Here is a 20,781-nt window from a genome sequence, read left to right on the forward strand (position 1 = left end):
AATAAACTGTCCATATATGTGTGAATCTAATTCTGTCTTCTCAATTTAGTTTCATTGATATATTTGTCTTTTTTTTTTGTTTCTGTACCTCCCCATCTCCCTGACCTATTTTATATATCTCTCTATCCCCTACTGCTTCTGGCAGCCACCTGTTTGTTTTCTGTATCTGTGACTATTTTGTTTTGTTTGTTCACTTGTATTTTTTTAAGTATTTTTAATTTAATTTATTTGGCTGCACCGGGTCTTAGTTGCAGAGTGTGAACTCGTAGTTGTGGCATATGGGCTTTAGTTCCCTGACCAGGGATCAAACCCAGGCACCCTGCATTGGGAGCATGGAGTCTTAGCCCCTGGACCACCAGGGAAGTCTGTATTGTTTTTCAGATTCCACATACAAGTGAAATCATATGGTACTTGTTTTTCTTGTCTAACTTATCTCACTTAGCATAATTCACTCTAGGTCTAGTGTTAGTTGCTCAGTCGTGCCCAACTCTTTGTGACCCCATGGACTACAACCCACCAGGCTCCTCTGTCTGTCGGATTTTCCAGGCAAGGATACTGGAGTGGGTTGCCATTTCCTTCTCCAGGGGATCTTTCTGACCCAGGGATTGAACCCGAGTCTCCTGCACTGCAGGCAGATTCTTTACTGAATGAGCTACCAGAGAAGCCCCTAGGTCTATCCATGTTGTTGCAAATGCAAGGTTTTATTCTTTTTTTATGGCTGAGTAATATTCCATTGTCTATATCACATCTTCTTTTTCCATTCATCTATTGATAGGATGCTTAGGTTGCTTCCATATTTTGGCTATTGTGAATTACGCTGCAATGAACCTAGGGATACACATATCTTTTCAAAATAGTTTTTTTGTTTGTTTGTTTTCTTTGGAAAAATGTCCAAAAGTGGAATTGCTGGATCTTTGGGATTGGACTGAAAACTGACCTTTTCCAGTCCTGTGGCCACTGTTGAGTTTTCAAAATTTGCAGACATACTGAATGCAGCACTTTAACAGCATCATCTTTCAGGATTTGAAATAGCTCAGCTAGAATTGCATCACCTCTACTAGCTTTGTTCCTAGTAATGCTTCCTAAGACCCACTTGACTTCACACTCCAGGATGTCTGGCTCTGAGTGAGTGACCTCACCATCCTGGTTATCCAGGTCAAGACCTTTCTTGTATAGTTCTGCAGTCTGTGGTGTTGCAGAGTCAGACACAACTTAGCAACTGAACAACGACAATGGTAATTCTTTTATTTTTTTGAGGAACTTCCGTTCTATTTTCTGTAATGACTTCATTAATTTATATTCCCACCAGCAGTGTATGAGGGTTCCCTTTTCTGCACATCCTCACCAACACTTGTTATTTGTTATCTTTTTGTCTTTTCTTAAAAGTGCCAATATCACACTGCTTTGATTATTGTGGCTTTTTAAGTCTTGAAGTAGGTAATGTTAATTTTCTAATTCTTTCTTTTTCTAAGTAATTTTGGCTATTCTAGGTACTTTGCGTTTCCATATAGAGTATAACATCAACTTCTTAATTTCTAAAAAATAATGCCAACAGGTATTATCATAAGGATTATTTTAATTTTTTATAAATCAATTTGGGGAGAATTGACACCCTAAAAACATTGTCTTCCAGCCCATGAATAAGATCTCTCTCTCCATTTATTTAGGTCTCTCAGTGATATTTTATGGGCTTACCTGGTGGCTCAGACAGTTAAGAATCTGCCTGCAATGCAGGAGACCTGGGTTCGATCCCTGGGTCAGGAAAATCCCCTAGAGAAGAGAATGGCTACCAACTCCAGTATTCTTGCCTGGAAAACTCCATGAATAGAGGAGCCAGGCTGGCTACAGTCCATGGGGTCGCAAAGAGTCAGACATGACTGAACGACTAACACACACACACTCAGTGGTATTCTGTAGCTGTCAGGGCACAGGTCTTGTACATCTTTTGTCAGATTTAACCCTAAATATTTCATATTTTTGGACACAGTGTCAGACTTTATTTTTTTGGGCTCCAAAATCACTGCAGATGGTGACTGCAGCCATGAAATTAAAAGACGCTTACTCCTTGGAAGAAAAGTTATGACCAACCTAGATAGCATATTCAAAAGCAGAGACATTACTTTGCCAACAAAGGTCCATCTAGTCAAGGCTATGGTTTTTCCTGTGGTGATGTATGGATGTGAGAGTTGGACTGTGAAGAAAGCTGAGCACCGAAGGATTGATGCTTTTGAACTGTGGTGTTGGAGAAGACTCTTGAGAGTCCCTTGGACTGCAAGGAGATCCAACCAGTCCATTCTGAAAGAGATCAGCCCTGGGATTTCTTTGGAAGGAATGATGCTGAAGCTGAAACTCCAGTACTTTGGCCACCTCAGGAGAAGAGTTGACTCATTGGAAAAGACTCTGATGCTGGGAGGGATTGGGGGCAGGAGGAGAAAAGGACGACCAAGGATGAGATGGCTGGATGGCATCACAGACTCGATAGACATGAGTCTGAGTGAACTCTGGGAGATGGTGATGAACAGGGAGGCCTGGTGTGCTGCGATTCACGGGGTCGCAAAGAGTCGGACACGACTGAGCGATTGAACTGAACTGAACTGATTTCATATTTTTATACTATTATCAATAGCATTTTTAATTTTAATTTTTGATTGTTTGTTGCCATTATACAGAAATAGAGTAGATTTTTGTATATTAAACTTTTATTCTGCAACCTTGCTAACTTTATTAGCTCTAGTAAAATTTTTTTTAAAGATTCCATCAGGTTTTCTCTATAGATAATCATATTATCTTGGAATAGCTCTGCAGAGCTCTTTCCACTCTAAATGAAAGAGTCCCACTATCCCCAAAATTCCTTCATTCTCTTCTTTTTAAAATAACATCACTCCCCCACGTATAACTCATGACAATTACTGTTCTGTTTCCCATTATTCATTTTGATTTTCAAGAATGCCTTATAGATGGAGTCACTGCACGTAAGTTTTTAGACTGGTTTCTTTCATTCAGTATAATGCGTTTGAGGTTCATCCATGTTTTTGTGTTTATCAGTAGTTTTTTGATTTTTATTATTAAGTAGTATCCTGTAATGTGGATATACCACAGTCATTTTTTAATTGGATCGTAGACATTGTGAATTTTACTCCATTGGATGCTGACTATTTTTGTAACTGAGCAAGGGCTCATATGTCCATGACACAGAGAGCCAAATTCTGACAGCAAGTGTTTACAGCAAAGTAAGGGTCCCATCAATTCCTGGGAAATAGATGGGAAAACAGGGGAAACAGTGTTAGACTTTATTTTGGGGGGCTCCAAAATCACTGCAGATCGTGACTGCAGCCATGAAATTAAAAGACGCTTACTCCTTGGAAGGAAAGTTATGACCAACCTAGATAGCATATTCAAAAGCAGAGACATTACTTTGCCAACAAAGGTCCGTCTAGTCAAGGCTATGGTTTTTCCTGTGGTCATGTATGGATGTGAGAGTTGGACTGTGAAGAAGGCTGAGCACTGAAGAATTGATGCTTTTGAACTGTGGTGTTGGAGAAGACTCTTGAGAGTCCCTTGGACTGCAAGGAGATCCAACCAGTCCATTCTGAAGGAGATCAGCCCTGGGTGTTCTTTGGAAGGAATGATGCTAAAGGTGAAACTCCAATACTTTGGCCACCTCATGCGAAGAGCTGACTCATTGGAAAAGACTCTGATGCTGGGAGGGATTGGGGGCAGGAGGAGAAGGGGATGACAGAGGATGAGATGGCCGGATGGCATCACCGACTTGATGGACATGAGTCTGAGTGAACTCCGGGAGTTGGTGATAGACAGGGAGTCCTGGCGTGCTGTGATTCATGGGGTCACAAAGAGTCGGACACGACTGAGTGACTGAACTGAACTGAACTGAACTGAACTGAAGGATTTATTGCAGGGCACCAAGCAAGGGAGTGGGAAATGAGTCTTGGATCCACTCCTTCTTGGTTTTTGGGTCAGGGATATTTTAACGTGGAAAAACAAAGAAATTGGGATTATCGTTGTCTTGTGACATTTCTGTGACATGTCTTAGTCATAGTTTTGGGAGCTCTGGATGACCCAGTGCATGATTCTCTGGCCAGGTAGTCCATGGCTCGGGGATCTAAGAGCTTAATCTTGCCCTGGAGAAACAACCTGAGTTTGTATGTTAATGATGATGTCTATAATAGCATCTATGATGTTATCGCCAACTGCAATCTTAGTCATCTGATTCTGGTTGAATAGTGTACAGGATTGAGGTCAGAGGGGAGAAGAAATGGAGTGAAGTCAAAGGAGAGAGGCAAGGGAGTAAAGTTTCAGGTAGAGAGATTAATCACAAACTCAGTAAGGGAACTTAGTTTTATCTGGGCTTGGTTTCATATTTGTATTCCTATAAATATTTGTTGTGATGTATAGTCAAGTTATTTCATTAAGTTTGATCTTCTGACTTCCAAGATTCGTCGGGCAATACCAGAACAGTATTTGAATAGGATTAATTTTTCCCACTACTTGGCTAGATTCTCCTGAGTACTCTACCCGGTGTTTGTGAATAATGAGGTTTTCTGTTCTTGCTGGTGGAAACAGGCATTATTCCTGGCCCTGTGTGAGCTCAGTTTAGTGTTTCCACTGCTAATTTCAGATGATTCTTTCCTTTCAGACTCACCCAGATAGTCTCTTCTCACTTTGCATGGAAACATCACAAATGTACTCTCACAAGTGAGAAAAGATGGTGGTACCAGGGCCTTCATAAGGCTTCCAGGGCCCCAAGGCACTTCAACAGTGCAAGACCCTACTCCACTACCTATTAAACATCTTAAAATGTACCCCGTGTTCCACATTAAATGCCTTTTATTAACTGTAACATTTGAAAACCTTTTTATAATTGTACAGTTTTGAGTTTTATAAAATACGGATTGCTTGTTCTTTTCTTATAGACTTAGATATTATGGACACACAGTGGAGTTGATATGCTGTCAGTGTTTTCATAAATATTTATTTTGATTTTGTGGGATTTTCTTTTTCAGTCCATTTCTTTTCAGGTCTCAAATATTTCGGTCAGCCCTTGAAAAATCTCATAGGCTCTGGGCATTGTGCCTACAGAGCTGGATGGCAGCAGGGGGAATAGGGAGGAAGGAGTAAACTGGACAGCAAGGAATGGAAGTGTTTGAGCTGTACCTGACTGGAGGTGAAAGGAAAATTAGCAGAGAATCATGGCCCCCTACCCAGCTGGCTTCAGCACAGCCATTCGCAGAAATGGAAGAGCCAGGAGAAGGCATAAGTTGCAGAGAAAGGGTGTATACAATTTGGGGCAGAAAGCCACTCTCTTATCAGGAGGTGAAGAAAGGCAGCAAGAAGTCAAATTCCTTTCCTTTCATCATAGCACATGTCATCTTGGGGTGGCCTGAAAGATATGAATAGTCAAAGCCTGTCTCTGCTGATATCCTTATTAAAATGAAGAGCATATCTTAGTGATGTGGTAATGAGGAAGGTGCCAGGCTCTAGAATAAATAGTGCCCATAAGTGAATACGCTAAGGAGGAGGATGTGCTGTCTTCTGATAACTTCCCCCTTTTATCTCTTAAGTACCTCGGCTTACTTCTTTGACCAGCTTTTCAGAATTTCATAGAATTTCCAACGCTATCTTCTGTGATGGCAAGTCCCAAAGGAAGTCGAAGTCAGAAGATGAAGCTTCCCATCTTTACCCGAAAGGGGACACTGGAGGTGCCGTCCCCAACAGAGAAGGACTGGTCTAAGGACGATGAAGATGATTGGGTCTTCAAGGATCCAGATCAAGAGCAAGATTCCCTACCCCAGCCATATCGAATGATCAACAAGATGGTGAACTCACTGTTTGACCGTGCGTGGGAAATTATTGAGGCAAGGGATACCTCAAGCAAAGCTGAGCTCCACCGGATCCAGCCCACCATCTACCATCCACTTAGAGAAATTAAGGTATGGAGCAGCTGCCAAGGTGACCTTGTTTCTCAACTGAGTGGTGGTTTGAACATTTATTTTATTAATTATTTATTTATTTGGCTGTGCTGGGTCTCCGTTGCACCATGTGGGATCTTCATTTTGTCATGCAGGTTCTTTTGTTACAGCACAGGGGCTCACTAACTGGGGCATGTGGGCTCTCTCGCTGACCAGGGATCGAACCCGTGTCCTCTGCATTTCAAGGCAGAGTCTCAGCCACTGGACCACCAAGGAAGTCCCCTCAACTGAGTGTTAAGGTAATAAATGAAAACACCTGATCCAGGGGAGGAATTCCTGCCAGGAATCTTCATTGACCTGTAGGACAGGCACATGTTGGAACGATTACAGGCATGCTGATGTTGACTGAAACGGATCTAGTCGTTGCCTGGGTAAATGGGTGTTCTGGTTAACTGAAGATTATGCACATCTACCTTTTACATCATATTGTTATTTGAAAATCTTTCGGAGTGCATCAATCACTGTCTTGCTTGGTAGTTGAGAATCTTCCCAGGTGTCAGCTACAACTCTTTCCACAGTGTTCTAGAAGAACAGGGAATGGGGCCACTGGTCCACTTATCGCAGGGCTGTGGCCACACTTGGTGTTGTGAATGAGCATTTCTTCTCAACTTCCTTGCTTTCTCTTGCCCCTTTCCCCTAAATGTAGAATACTATGACTTTCTTGATATCTGGACAAGATATTTAGATGGGCACTGCACTTGGGTGTGGAGAAGGCAATGGCAACCCACTCCAGTGTTCTTGCCTGGAGAATCCCACGGGCCCTAGGATCCTGGTAGGCTGCAGTCCATGGGGTCGCAAAGAGTCGGACACGACTGAGCGACTTCACTTTCACTCTTCACTTTCATGCATTGGAGAAGGACATGGCAACCCACTCCAGTGTTCTTGCCTGGAGAATCCCAGGGACGGAGGAGCCTGGTAGGCTGCTGTCTACGGGGTCGCACAGAGTCAGACATGACTGAAGCAACTTAGCAGCAGCAGCAGCAGCATTTGGGGGGGATAACTAGAAAGTACCTGCATCCCTTTTTGAAGAGTTAGCTCAGGACTTCCCTAGTGGTCCAGTGGTTAAGGCTCCACACTCCCCTTGCAGGGGGCAGAGGTTCCATCCTGGCTGGAGAACTGAGAATCCTACAAGCTGCACAGCGCTGCCAAAAAAGAAAAGTTCACTCATATTACTTGCAGATGGCAGTAAATGAAAACTGTTCCTTTTCTTTTTGTTTTGCTTTTTGCAGCTCAGCACAACGCCAAACTGCATGGATGTTTCCCAAGACTATGTGTTTATTGGAGGAAGCAAAGGATTCTCTATCTATAATCTGCAAAATGCTAAACAATTATATGTTTGGGAGAAACTTAAGGTTGATGTCATTTCCATCTTGGCCACAGATTTGGGGAGTGAAATACTTATTGCTCCTGTGGATGAAACGGGTATATGTTCCTCTCTTTCCTTTTTAGCCTAATTTACAGGTACCTGTAGAGTGTTGTTCAGTTTAATCTTCTTTCCAGGCATGGGAGGGACCAGACATGAAGAGTTCTCCCTGGTCATGTAGTAGCAGCCAACATCTGCAGGACAGTGTGGTGTGCCAGGCACTGTTCTAACATTTCACATATGTTGGTCCATTTCACCCTCACAATAGCCTAGGAGATAGGTATAGTTTATTATTCTTGTTTTTCAGAAGAGGTAATGCAGAAAGCTGGCTTCCTGGGTGACTCAGTGGTAAAGAATCTGCCTGCCAATGCAGGAGATGCGGGTTTGATCCCTGAGTTGGGAAGATCCCCTGGAGGAAGAAATGGCAACCCACTCCAGTATTCTTGCCTGGAAAATCTCATGGACAGAGGAGCCTGGCAGGCTACATTCCATGGGTTTGCAAAGAGTCAGACATGACTTAGCCACTAAATAACAAAAGAGAAAATGGCACAGGCAGGATTTGAACCAGGCAGTGTAGCCCCAGAGTCCACACCCTTTCTAGCACTCAGCAGTCCTGCTGCTCACATACACGAGGCTTGCTTTCCCCCCTCAGCCTGAGGATGAACCAGGCAGGGGAACCTTTGTGCAGAGAACTATGGACGGTGATCTGGAGGATACTCTTTCTGTAGGAGAATGACCTGATTCCATTGACGTTTTAGGAAGAGCACCCAGATAGGAGTTTGAAAAACCCAAATGGAAAGGTAGAGAGACCAGGAAGAGCTAGTGCATCCATTGAGAAGAGAAATTATGAAGGTCTGAACTAAGGCAGGAGCTGAAAAGTGCACTGTGGTTCTGTAAGATGTTAACACTAGGGGAAGTGAGGTGAGGGGTATAAGGGAATGCTTTGTAGTATTTTTGCAGTTTTTCTATATGTCTAAAATTAATTCAAAATAAAAAGCTTAAAATATGAAAAGGAAAATATAATGGAAAAACTTGGTGAGAGATGGAACATATGTGTGGAGTTGGGGAGTTGGGGGTGTGAAGGAAAATGACTCCTTTCTGCCTTTAGATAATGGGGTAGAAGATGATACCATTCCTTGAGAAGCAGTTATAGGAGAGTAAGGTTCCAGGGGACTATGAGTTGAAAGCTTCCATTTGCGCATGTACATGTTTGAGGCACCTGGAGTAGGAATGTTGATATTCAGGAGGAGTTTGGTCTGACGATAGGATTGCATTTATCACACTGCATTATGTCCAGTTAGTTTCATGTCTCTGTGATTCTGAATGTGATAAACGGGAGGGCGGAGACTGTCTTGGTTGTCCTTCGCACCTTTGCAGTCTTGGAGCAGATATCCCATGAGTATTTATTGGGTTGAGTTAGACTTTCGCCCACAGCGGGCCAGGTGCCTCTTCAAAGTCTGTATTATGGCAATAGAGGTAGATTATGAGTGTCTGGAAGGCACCTCAAGAAAGGGGCAAGAAATTTGTGGGTGATGATCATATACTAGAGCCCTTAGGTTAAATGGGAATTAGAATGACCGAATTACTTACTGAATCGACAAAATTAACTTCATGAGGAGCTTGCTGGGGTTTGAGAGATGAGGCACAGTGAAGAGGAAGAAACTATCCTTTCCCTCAGAGAATCCATGCACTTGACAGAGGAATAATGAACACTCACAGGAAGTGAGGGCTTCTCTCGTAGTTCAGTCAGTAAAGAATCCGCCTGCAATGCAGGAGACCTGGGTTCGATTCCTGGGTCTGGAAGATTCCCTGGAGAAGGAAATGCAACTCACTCCAGTATTCTTGCCTGGGAAACCCCATCGACAAAGGAGCCTGGTGGGCTACAGTCCATGGGGTCACAAGAGTCAGACAGGACTTAGCGGCTAAACCACCACGGCCGTAGGAAGTGACTGGATGACAATGTGATGTGCTAAAACGGGTGGACGGACATCAGGGAGTGGATCGGTGTAGCTGAAGTGCTTACAAACAGATCCTAAAAGAAGAAGGTAGGGCCAGTGTAGCTAGAGATGATCTAAGAGCGGGAACAGCTTGAACATTTCAAGTGAGGGGTGTAAGAAGGCCAGGAAACCAAGACGATCACGGGCAGTGAAGGGGCTAGGGAGGAAGCCTAATAATGCACGAGCTTATGATGTTTCAGAAAGTCAAATATATAAAATTCCAATTTGTCTTCAGCTCACTTGTCTGTCTCTCAATCTTCCTTATTTTTCTGTTTCAGGTATCGTTCGACTGTTTTATTTTTATAAGGATGGTCTTTACCTCATCAAAGCCATCAATGAATCGGTAAGCTCCTGTTCTTTCATCGATGGCTGGGCCAAAAGCTGTAGCAAATCAAGTTTACTTTTAACATGGAGGCAATTACAGCTATCCTAGAGTAGAGAGAAGTAGAGACCTCCCTGGCCAGGGAGCCTCCTCCAGAATATCCAACTGAAAGACCCCTCACCATCAGAGAGTACATGCTGAATGCCTTGGATTTATTTACCCTCTTGTCAAGAGAACAAAATTACTAAGGAACTCCAGTCCAAATTGAGCACCAGATCAACATATCTAATAACGACTTTGTTGTTGTTTAGTTGCTATGTCATGTCCAACTCTTTTGCGACCACATGGACCATAACCCACCAGGCTCCTCTGTCCATGGAGTTCTCCAGGCAAGGATACTGCAATGGATAGCCATTTCCTTCTCTAGAGGATCTTCCCAACCCAGGCATCGAACCAATGTCTCCTGCATTGGCAGGCAGATTCTTTACCACTGAGCCACCAAGGAAGCCCTACTTACAAGACCCTAATTTTTTCCAGGCTGCTTCACATCCTGTTCTCTTATCCATACTCTTCCCTCCACCGAGAAAGCTCTCCTTGTTTCCCTGCATACTATGTGTGCCTCTTAAATTGCTCTCATTCCTCAAGACCAGCTCAGACATCCTCTTCTCTGAGATACTTTCCCAAGAGAAGTTGACCTTTCCCTCCTGTGTCACCACCATATAAGAGAGAATTTCTATCACAGTGTTTCTCCACCCTCCATACTTATTTGTTTATATGACTGTTTCTTCTCCTGGAGGTAAGTTCCTCGAGAGCACAGGACATGGACCCATATATTTCTTATTCCTAGTAACTTGCCTGTATACTATAGGTTTTTGAAAGTGTTTTTTTTAAATTAACAAACCTAAAAAGGAGGAGGTATTACTAAGAGTATATTTTTAATTGCAGTTTATTTTATAAAAAATATTACTGATGAGCCCAAAGCAATTCAGTGTGTGTGTGGGATGCTGGAATGATGCTGGAATGCTGGATAAACAAATTGAGGGAAGGAATGAAGCTCAACCCTATGTCACATCATATATAAAAATTAGAGATGAATTACAGACTTAACTTTAAAGGGCAAAGACATTATCCTTTTTAAAGAAAATACAGGAAATGGTTTTTGCAACCTTGGAGCAAGCCAAGATTTCTTAGGACATAAAAGGCACTAATTGTAAGAGAAAAAAACTGAAATGGGACTTCATCAAAGAAACTTCTCATGCCTCATGTGAGTGAATGAAAGTCTCTCAGTTGCATCTGACTCTTTGTGACCCCATGGACTATACAGTTCATGGAATTCTCCAGGCCAGAATACTAGAGTGGGTAGCTGTTCCCTTATCCAGGGGATCTTCCCAACCCAGGAATCAAACCCAGGTCTCCCACATTGTGGGCAGATTCTTTACCAGCTGAGCTTCCAGGGAAGCCCAAGAATACTCGAATGGGTAGCCTATCCCTTCTCCAGTGGATCTTCCCAACCCAGGAATTGAACTGGGGTCTCTTGCATTGCAGGCGGATTTTTTACCAACCGAGCTATCAGGAAGCTCTCAGGCCTCATGTGATATGCAAAAATTAACTCAAAATGAATCATTTGAGCTATATGAAAAATCAAAAACTATAAAACCTCTGGAAGAAAACATAGGAGCAAGTCTTTGTGACCTTTGTGAAGCAAAGGTTTTTTTTAACTACAATACCCAAACTGTATTTCATACAAGAAAAAAAATTGATAAATCAGACTTCATCAAAACTAAAACCTCCTGTTCTACAAAAGGCACTGTTAAAAGAATAAAAAGGCAAGTTATAGACTAGGAGCAAATAATTGCAAATCACATATCTGATAAAAGACTTGTATCTAGAAGATATAAAGAACTCTCAAAACTCAAAAATAAGAAAAACAACACAGGTTTTTAAAATGAGCAAATATCTTGAAGAAAAAAAAAAGTTCACCAAAGAATATATAGAAGATAAATAAGATGTTCACTACCATTAGTCATGAGGGAAAATGCAAATTAAAATCATGACCTATCACTGCATGTGTACTAGAATGCCTAACATTGAAAAGACAGACCATACCAGGTGTTGGCAGAACTATGGAACAGCTGGGACTCTCATACACTGCTGGTGGTAAAGACTAGTGCCACAACCACTTTGGCAGTTATTTTTTAAACAGATGTTAAACGTACACCCACCATATGATGTGGCCATTCCACTCCCAGATATTTGCCTGGGAGAAATGAAAGTATATTTCCATATGAAGATTTGTACATGGACGTTCCTAGTAGCTTTCTTTGTCATAGCCAAAAACCAGAAACCACTCCGCACCTATCAATAGGTAAATGGCTAAGTCGATCTTGGCACATACTGCTCAGCAGTAAAAAGGGATACGTATAACAACATGGCTACATCTCAGAATAATTAGGCTGAGTGAAAGAAGTCTGACAAAAAAGAATACATATATAGTGTATGATCCTGTTTCTATAAAATTCAAGAAGATATGAAACTAATCTAGGGACAGGGAATGCCAGTTTTTGCCTGGGGTAGGTTGGGAGAGGGATGGAAGGAAGGCTTACAAAGGGGCGGGAGGAATGGATATGTTCCTTATCTTGACTGTGGAGCTGGTTTCAAGGGATCTATATGTGTTTAAACTAATCAAAATGTACAGTTTAAATATGTGCAGTTTATTATGTTATTATCATATCCCTAATAAAACAAATTTGAAAGGTATGCTCATCAAAAGATGCTGTTGGGGACTTCCTTGGTAGTACAGTAGATTGGAATCTGCCTGCCAATGCAGGCGACACAGGTTTGATCTCTAGTCTGGGAAGATCCCATATGCCGCGGAGCAGCTAAGGCAGAGTACCACAACTCCTGAGCCGGAGCTCTAGAGCCCACGAGCAAATACTGCAACTGCTGAGGCACTAGAGCCCATGTTCCACAACAAAAGAAGCCACCACAGTGAGAAGCCCACGCACTGCGACAGAGTAACCCCCGCTTGCCCAACTAGATAAGGCCCGTGCATAACAGTGAAGACCCCGCACAGTCAAAAATAGATAATTAAAAGATGCTGTTAGAGTTTAATCAGTATGAGGGGCAGAGAGTGGACCCCAGAGAGCTCTGAGAAACCCCACTGCCGCCCTGCCTGTGACCCTATACTATAAAATGTCCAAACTCATCAAGTTGTACCTTTAATATCTGTGCCTTTGTGAAGTTGCTCAGTCATGTCCGACTCTTTGTAATCCCATGGACTGTAGCCTACCAGGCTCCTCCATCCATGGAATTTTCCAGACAAGAGTACTGGAGTGGGTTGCCATTTCTTTCTCCAGGGGATCTTCCCGACCCAGGGATCGAACCCAGGTTTCCCACATTGCAGGCAGACACTTTACCGTCTGAACCACCAGGGAAAACTGTTTTTAAATTTTATGTAAAAAGAAATCTCTTTAAAAAAAGATACAAGGAATACTCATCAACTCGTTTCAGAACTGTGACCAGCAGAACCGTGATATCTAAACTTGACAGGGACATTATACACAAAGTAATGTTAGTGAATTACAACACACCAATAGTGTTTAAAAAATTAATTCATAACATATGTATCTTTTAGGGACTTCATTATTCCCTTTGGAAGTTGCTAGGGTACAAAGTCTGTATTCTGAAAACTCATCAGCGAGAGCATCAAGCATTTCTCTTGACTTTCCCACATAGGCCGTACTTCTGGATAATCAAATCAATGATGACAGAAAAAATGGAGAGATTTTCTTTATAGAATTCTAACAAATGTGGATTCCCTGATAGCTCAGTTGGTAAAGAATCCACCTGCAATGCAGAAGACCCGGTCCAATTTCTGGGCTGGGAAGATCCCCTGGAGAAGGGATAGGCTACCCACTCCAGCAATCTGGCCTGGAGAATTCTATGGAATATATAGCCCATGGGGTCACAAAGAGTCAGACACGACTGAGTGATTTTCACTTTTAATTTCAACAAATGTGGAAGGAATGATAGAACTAGACTATCTCAATTTTTAGCCATTTTGCAGAGGAATGGTCTAGATCATTACATCATTGCTAATGGGGAACTTTATAATTGATGAGCCAGGATGACACTTGTTGTCAGTGATCAATGTGAACTGTATTAAAAGAAAGACAAGCTAGCTATTATGAACCTCCTGGTGTGATGCTGGAGGGAGACACAGAACACCTGTGTGTTATGCTTGCCTTTTGTTTTAATTGTACCTAAATCTAATCAAACCTCTAGATCTGGTTACTGGTTTATAGGAAATACATGGGATCCCAAGGTTATATTAAATAATGCCATGGGATGCAATCAGTCCAATCCAGAAAGTGAAAAAATCCACAGGACAAATGACCTGATTTATTCAACAAAAAAATGGCAAAAAGGAAAACAAATGAGGTGACAGTTATAAATCAAAAGAGACTTAAGAGATAAATTAACTAAATATACTACATAGACTTTATTTGAATCCTGACTTGAACAAACCAATTGTGGAGAGACACTTATGAGACAACTGAGGAAATTTGAAAACATACTGCCTAGTAAGTGATATTAAAAAGTTAGGATTAATTAAATAAAAATGTTTAATGAAGTCAGGAGGTAATAAAATAAGGTTTCCCATATATTATAACTGATGAAGTTGAGTAATGGATACATGGGGTTCATTATACTATTTTCTGTCTTCATGTGCATTTGAAATTTCTATAAAACCTACAAATTGATATTAAAATATATAAATAAAAATGTTTTTAAAATGATCATACTACCCAAGACAATCTACAGATTCAATGCAATCCCTATCAAAACACCAACGGCATTTTTCACAGAACTAGAATAAATAATTAAAAAATTTGTATGGAAGTACACAAAAGACCCCAAATGTCAAAGCAAGTTTGAGAAAGAAGAGCAGAGCTGGAGGAATCACAATTCCTGACTTTATACTATACTACAAAGCTACAGTAATCAAAAGAGTAGGTACTGGCACAAAAACAGACACATCGGTCAACTAAACAGGATAGAAAGCCCATACAATTATGGTCAGTTAATCTATGACAAAGGAGGCAAGATTATACAATGGAGGAAAGACAGTCTCTTCAATAAGTGGTGCTGGGAAAACTGGACAGCTACATGTAAAAGAATGAAATTCAAACATTCTCTAACACTTATATAAAAATAAACTCAAAGTTAAACATATATACATACACACAATGGAATACTACTAAGCCATAAAAAGAATGAAATTTTGCCATTTGCTGCAACATGGATGGATTTGGATGGTATTATGCTAACCTAGATAGCATGTTCAAAAGCAGAGACATTACTTTGCTAACAAAGGTCCGTCTAGTCAAGGCTATGGTTTTTCCAGTGGTCATGTATGGATGTGAGAGTTGGACTGTGAAGAAAGCTGAGCACCGAAGAATTGATGCTTTTGAAGTGTGGTGTTGGAGAAGACTCTTGAGAGTCCCTTGGACTGCAAGGAGATCCAACCAGTCCATCCTAAAGGAGATCAGTCCTGGGTGTTCCTTGGAAGGAATGATGCTGAAGCTGAAACTCCAATACTTTGGCCACCTCATGCGAAGAGTTGACTCATTGGAAAAGACTCTGATGCTGGGAGGGATTGGGGGCAGGAAGAGAAGGGGACAACAGAGGATGAGATGGCTGGATGGCATCACCGACTTGATGGACATGAGTTTGGGTAAACTCCGGGAGTTGGTGATAGACAGGGAGGCCTGGCGTGCTGTGATTCATGGGGTCGCAAAGAGTTGGACATGACTGAGCGACTGAACTGATGCTAAGTGAAAAAAGACAAATACTGTATGATATCACTTTTATGTGGAATCTAAAAAATATAGCAAACTAGTTAATATGACAACAAAGAAAAAACCAAGAAACAGACAGATACAGAGGACAAACTAGTACTTACAAGGGGTACAGAGAAGTAAGGAGGAGTAATATAGGATTACGGAATTAAGAGATACAAACTGTTATGTGTAAAATGAGCTACAAGGATATTTTGAACAATATGGGGAATATAGCCAATATTTTATAATAACTATAAATGGAGTATACACTTTAAAAATTGTGAATCACTATACTGTACATCAAATATACTTCCATTTTTAAACAAGAAAGTGAAAGAGAAACCAAATAGTTAAAACTCCCTCTCCTTAAATAATTTAGGGGGCTTACTAGCCTAATTCTTCTAGGCACCTAAATTTGCTAGTCTTAGAGCCCCTGAAACCTGCTCCAGTGTTTTTGCCTGGAGAATCTCAGGGATGGGGGAGCCTGGTGGGCTGCCGTCTATGGGGTCGCACAGAGTCGGACACGACTGAAGTGACTTAGCAGCAGCAGCAGCAGCAGCAGAGCCCCTGAAAGGTATAGCACATCTGTATACATTGAGTCTTTTTCACCTTGCTGAAAATTCAAGCAGGTTTCATACTAGGGTTCCATTCAGTCTCTACTTGATATGGACTGAATATTTTTGTGCCCCTACAATTCATGTTGAAATTCTAATCCCCAGTGTGAGAGGCGATTAGGTCATGAGGGCAGAGTTCTCATGAGTGGAATTACAGCCCAAGAGAGCTCCCTCGGCCCTTCCACCACATGACACAGAGGTGGCAGGCGGTCCATGAGCCAGGAAGCTAGGTATTAGCAGACCCTGAATCTGCCAGAAATCCTTAGAAATCATGGATCGTGAGAAATAGATGTTGTTTATGAGCCAAATCAGACTATGGCCATACTATAGCCTAGACAGCCCTTTTTTCAAGCAACTGACCCCAGTTTTCACTGTCATGTAGAGCTCTTTTCAACATATTTTGAAAAGAGCTGTTCATAGGTCTGTAGGTTTTGCAACCTGACCAGATCAGATAGTATGAAATCACTGCAAATGATCAGGAGTATTTATGAAGCCAGGAAATAAGTCCAAAATCCTTTAGATGGAAAATTGAGTTCTACTTTACATGCAGTCTTGTCCAATTCCTATGAGTGAGTGAGTGAAGTCGCTCAGTCGTGTCCGACTCTTTGCGACCCCATGGACTGTAGCCTAACCAGGTTCCTCCGTCCATGGGATTTTCCAGGCAAGGAAACTGGAGTGAGTTGAAAGTCTAAAGCAATTTGAGGCATCTTTTTATGCCTCAATCTTTAGAAGGATTTTTTTCCTGATGTGAACTACAAAAGGTCCTGAAATACACTCTCCTCTATCATCAGGCTGAACTTATTCTATCAGCTTCTCTCTTCTTTTTAGGAGGACGCCAGCAAGCAAACCACCTGTATAAAGATGGAAATTTCTAAAGGAGGGAACTTTGCAGCCTTGCTCCTACAAGGTAAGACTAACCAAAGCCTCTTCAGAAGATTCACATTTCTAGTAACTTCCAGATAATCACTTTCCCCAAAAAACATTTTACTTTTATTAAACAAATAAAATAAAATTTACTTTTAATAAATAATTTTATTTGTTTATTTTTGGGCCTTTGCTACTGTGTGTGCTTTTCTGTAGTTTTGAAGAGCAGGGGCTCCTGTCTAGTTGCAGTGCATGGTCTCCTAATTGTGGTGGGTTCTCTTGTTGCTGAGCACGGACTCTAGGATGTGCTGGCTTCGGTAGCTGCAGGATGTGGGCTCAGTAGTTGCAGCTCCCAGGCTCTGGAGTGCAGGCTCGGTGGTGTGGTGCTCCTTACCACAGGAGCTTAGTTGCTCCTTACCACATGGGATCTTCCCAGACCAGGGATCAAACTCGTGTCCCCTGCATTGGCAGGCAGATTCTTTACCACTGAGCCAAGGGAAGCCCTCCAACCCTTTTATTTAGAAATAATTTACAGAAGAGTTGCAAAGATATGACTGAATTCCCTTATATCCTTCACCCAGTGTCCCTAATACCAACATTTAATATAACCATGGTACATTTGTCAAAATTAAGCAAATAACATTGGTATAATACAATAAACTACACTTTTTTTTTTTTTCAGATTTTTGCCAGTTTTTCCTAGATGATTTTTTTTGGTTCCAAGGTACAATCCAGGATATCATATTGTATTTGGCCATCATCTTTTTACACTGTACCTATATGTGTGATGTCTTACCTTGGTCTTACCTTGTTTTTCATGACCTCAATGCATTTGAGGAGTACCAGTCAGGTATTTTGTGCAATGGCCCTGATTTTCAGTTTGAAGTTTTCCTCATAATTCAAACTGGGGTTAAGGATTTGGGGGAAGATCTCACAGAGGTGAAATACTCTTTTCATTGAATTATACTGGGGGGTATGTGATAGTACCACTGCTGATGTTAACCCTGATCACTTAAAGTGATCTGTCAGCTTTCTCCACTGTTGAGTGACTGTTTTTCCTTTTCCATGCTCTAGGTCCAGACTACAGTCGAGGGGAGAGAATGTAAACACCATTTTCTGGATGTAGGATGATCAGAGAATTTTGAGACCTATGTTGAAACCCTCCACAGTGACTGATAAACATTTAGGGGGAGATGCTTGGAGATTATGGGGCTTCCCTGGTGGCTCAGAGGGTAAAGCGTCTACCTGCAATGCAGGAGACCCAGGTTTGATCCCTGGGTCAGGAAGATTTACCAGAGAAGGAAATGGCAACCCACTCCAGTACTTTTGCCTGGAAAATCCCATGGATGGAGAAGCTTGATAGGCTACAGTCCATGGTGTCGCAAAGAGTCAGATACAACTGAGCAACTTCACTTCCACTTTTCACTTGGAGATTATGCAAATATCCTGTTTGTCATTAAAGTTTTGCCCACCAGTTTTAGCATTCAACATTGGATCTTGCTTGTTGCAGTTATTCCTGTGGTAATAGAAAGTATTTTATCCAAATGATTATTAGCCTGACATTTAACTTTTAAATAATTAGATATTTGGCGTCTCGGCCTCTATTTAGATTCTTGCTCCAGGTCCCTCAGATGTTAGGCGCTGGAGAAAGATACATATTTTGTAATGCTTTATGCACCGAAGGAAACTTTTGTACTCTTTGTAGTAGTTTTTTAGGGCTGTTATAGCCAAGTACCACAAACTGGCTGGCTTAAAATTACATTTATTCCCCCACAGCTCTGGAGTCCAAAAGTCTGAAAACAAGATGTCTATATGATTACTTTTTAAGGAAACATTTAGCCAGAATCCCATTCTAGGAAAGTAACTTTTCCTGGGTTGGCAGGTATTCAATACAGAAGCTGAGCATATTTCTTTGACAAGATAAAGTGCTCACAGCCACCCCATGGGTTGTTATCTCCTCAAATATGGGTCAGAAAAATTCTCTTGAGGCATCTCTCACAATTCAGTTCTAGCCCTTTGTCAGCCATACCCCTCTCAGTTACTGATTCTGTATATGCCACTTTCCTCCCCAGGTAGGAATAGCTGTAACACAAAACATCAGTGGAATTTATCATTTGGAACCTAGAAAGCGTGGGGACCAGGCAGCGTGGACAGTCAGGTTGAAACTTACACTGGCGCAGTGAGAGTGAGAAGCGCATCTCCGGTTAGAGACAGTGGCCTGGGGAGAGGAGCTCAGGGTTCTCTGTGAGTGAGGACTGGCAACAACCACTACAGAACCACGTCTCCTTCCGTTTGTCAAAGTTGCTGCTCCAAAGGTGCCCACTGGCCTCTGTGCCAGTGGTTCTGAGAAGATGGGCCGTTTCTCTGAGGAAACTCATTGCCTGCTCGCAGTTGCTCAGCAGTTCCTTGGTTTCCCAATGCAGGAGCCGGGGACATTTGGCTGGATGTGTATAAGCTGCCCAAGGAGTCTTGGATCAAGGAAGTGCAGTACCCCCAACTTGCCGTAAATACAAAGAAGAAAGTCAGACAGCAGCTGCAATTGGTAGGTAACACCTGTCTTCAACTGATATCTTCCTCCCTGCCCACATCTAGCGCACCTCCTCCTTGCAATTTCAAGATGAAGGAGCCTGTCTGGAGGCTGTAAGACAGGACAAGAGGCACCCTGGCCTGTGTCTCTCAAGTCAGTTTGCTTCGGTTAAAATAAAAAGCCTAGGGGTCTTAAACAGTGGAACATGGTATCTCTCTCATCCGGGAGTTGCCTCTCCACCAAGAACACTCCCAGGCATTTCTCTGGAAGAGTGGTTTTTTTTTTTTACTCTGACTAATAGATATATTTTTTCCCATCCTGGGCTGAAATAATCCTTCCATGTCTCTCCACTACACTCTCTAGATTATGGTATAAAGGAGTTGTTCTAAAAATACAGGAATATGTGTGTTCTTCATATTATTCTTAGAAGGTAGGTAGAACTCTACTATTTCAGTTTAATTATATGTGATCCCTGGGACTCATGCCATCTCTTTAAAATACGATATTTAAGCAAAAAATATTTTAAGACAATTTTCTCACCTATCTGATGTACAGTTATTATATATATTGTCTGCATTCTGTGTGGCATGTAGGACCTGAGCTCCCCGACCAGGGGTCGAACCCATGCCCCCCGCGGTGGACGTGCACAGTCCTAACCACTGGACCACCAGGGAACTCCCAAAGTGTACTTATTATTTTTTTAAATCAACAACAACAAATATCAATTGAAGATGCCTTTAAAACATATTGTGCTATGTGCTATAAAGTGTTAGTGAAATTAATCTACGACACCAAGATTGAGACTCACATTCAATGCCAAGTACATTGAGTGGCTTTGAATAAATGCCCTTTTTCTCCAGTGAATGTCTTCATAGCAAGGTGTGATTTTTTGTATCTCTGGGAGAGTTACTGGCCCAGAGACATTCCTCCTCTAAACTCTTACAGAATCTATTCTTGTACCTCTCTTTGACACTTCTCATATACTATCCTGTTGTGCATGAAAGTTTTTTTCTCCTAACTAGATGGTAAATTTCTAGGTTGTTGTACCTTCTGCTTCTTTTTGTCAACCATCCCCATGGCATCCTACTCAGTGCCCAACAGATACATTTTTTGAGGGATTAACTTATTATCCAAGTGGGAAAAGCACCTTGGAATGGGGGTGATTTGTCAGCATAATTCACTCAGTTTCTATACACTGGGAGTTCAGTTCAGTCGCTCAGTCGTGTCCAAGTCTTTGCAACCCCATGAACTGCAGCACACCAGG

At 41.8% G+C, this 20,781-nt stretch overlaps 1 protein-coding gene across 3 annotated transcripts in view; it reads left to right on the forward strand.

Moving 5' to 3' along the window:
* The window catches only part of WDR93 (WD repeat domain 93), a 49,412-nt gene that overhangs the window by 4,517 nt on the left and 24,114 nt on the right, over positions 1-20,781 (forward strand). Inside the window, exons 2-6 of one of the 3 annotated variants that reach the window (XM_012098459.4) lie at positions 5,580-5,948; positions 7,217-7,409; positions 9,626-9,690; positions 16,955-17,033; positions 19,414-19,532. In XM_012098459.4, coding sequence (XP_011953849.3) covers positions 5,646-5,948; positions 7,217-7,409; positions 9,626-9,690; positions 16,955-17,033; positions 19,414-19,532 — 759 coding nt within the window. In that variant the 5' untranslated portion in view covers positions 5,580-5,645. Of the gene's footprint in view, positions 1-5,579; positions 5,949-6,101; positions 6,227-7,216; positions 7,410-9,625; positions 9,691-16,954; positions 17,034-19,413; positions 19,533-20,781 lie in introns of those variants that run through there. The other 2 variants (XM_004017750.5, XM_060401389.1) reach the window with 2 other exon arrangements.

This window comes from Ovis aries, chromosome 18, assembly GCF_016772045.2.
Source record: "Ovis aries strain OAR_USU_Benz2616 breed Rambouillet chromosome 18, ARS-UI_Ramb_v3.0, whole genome shotgun sequence".
Classification (NCBI taxonomy): domain Eukaryota; kingdom Metazoa; phylum Chordata; class Mammalia; order Artiodactyla; family Bovidae; genus Ovis; species Ovis aries.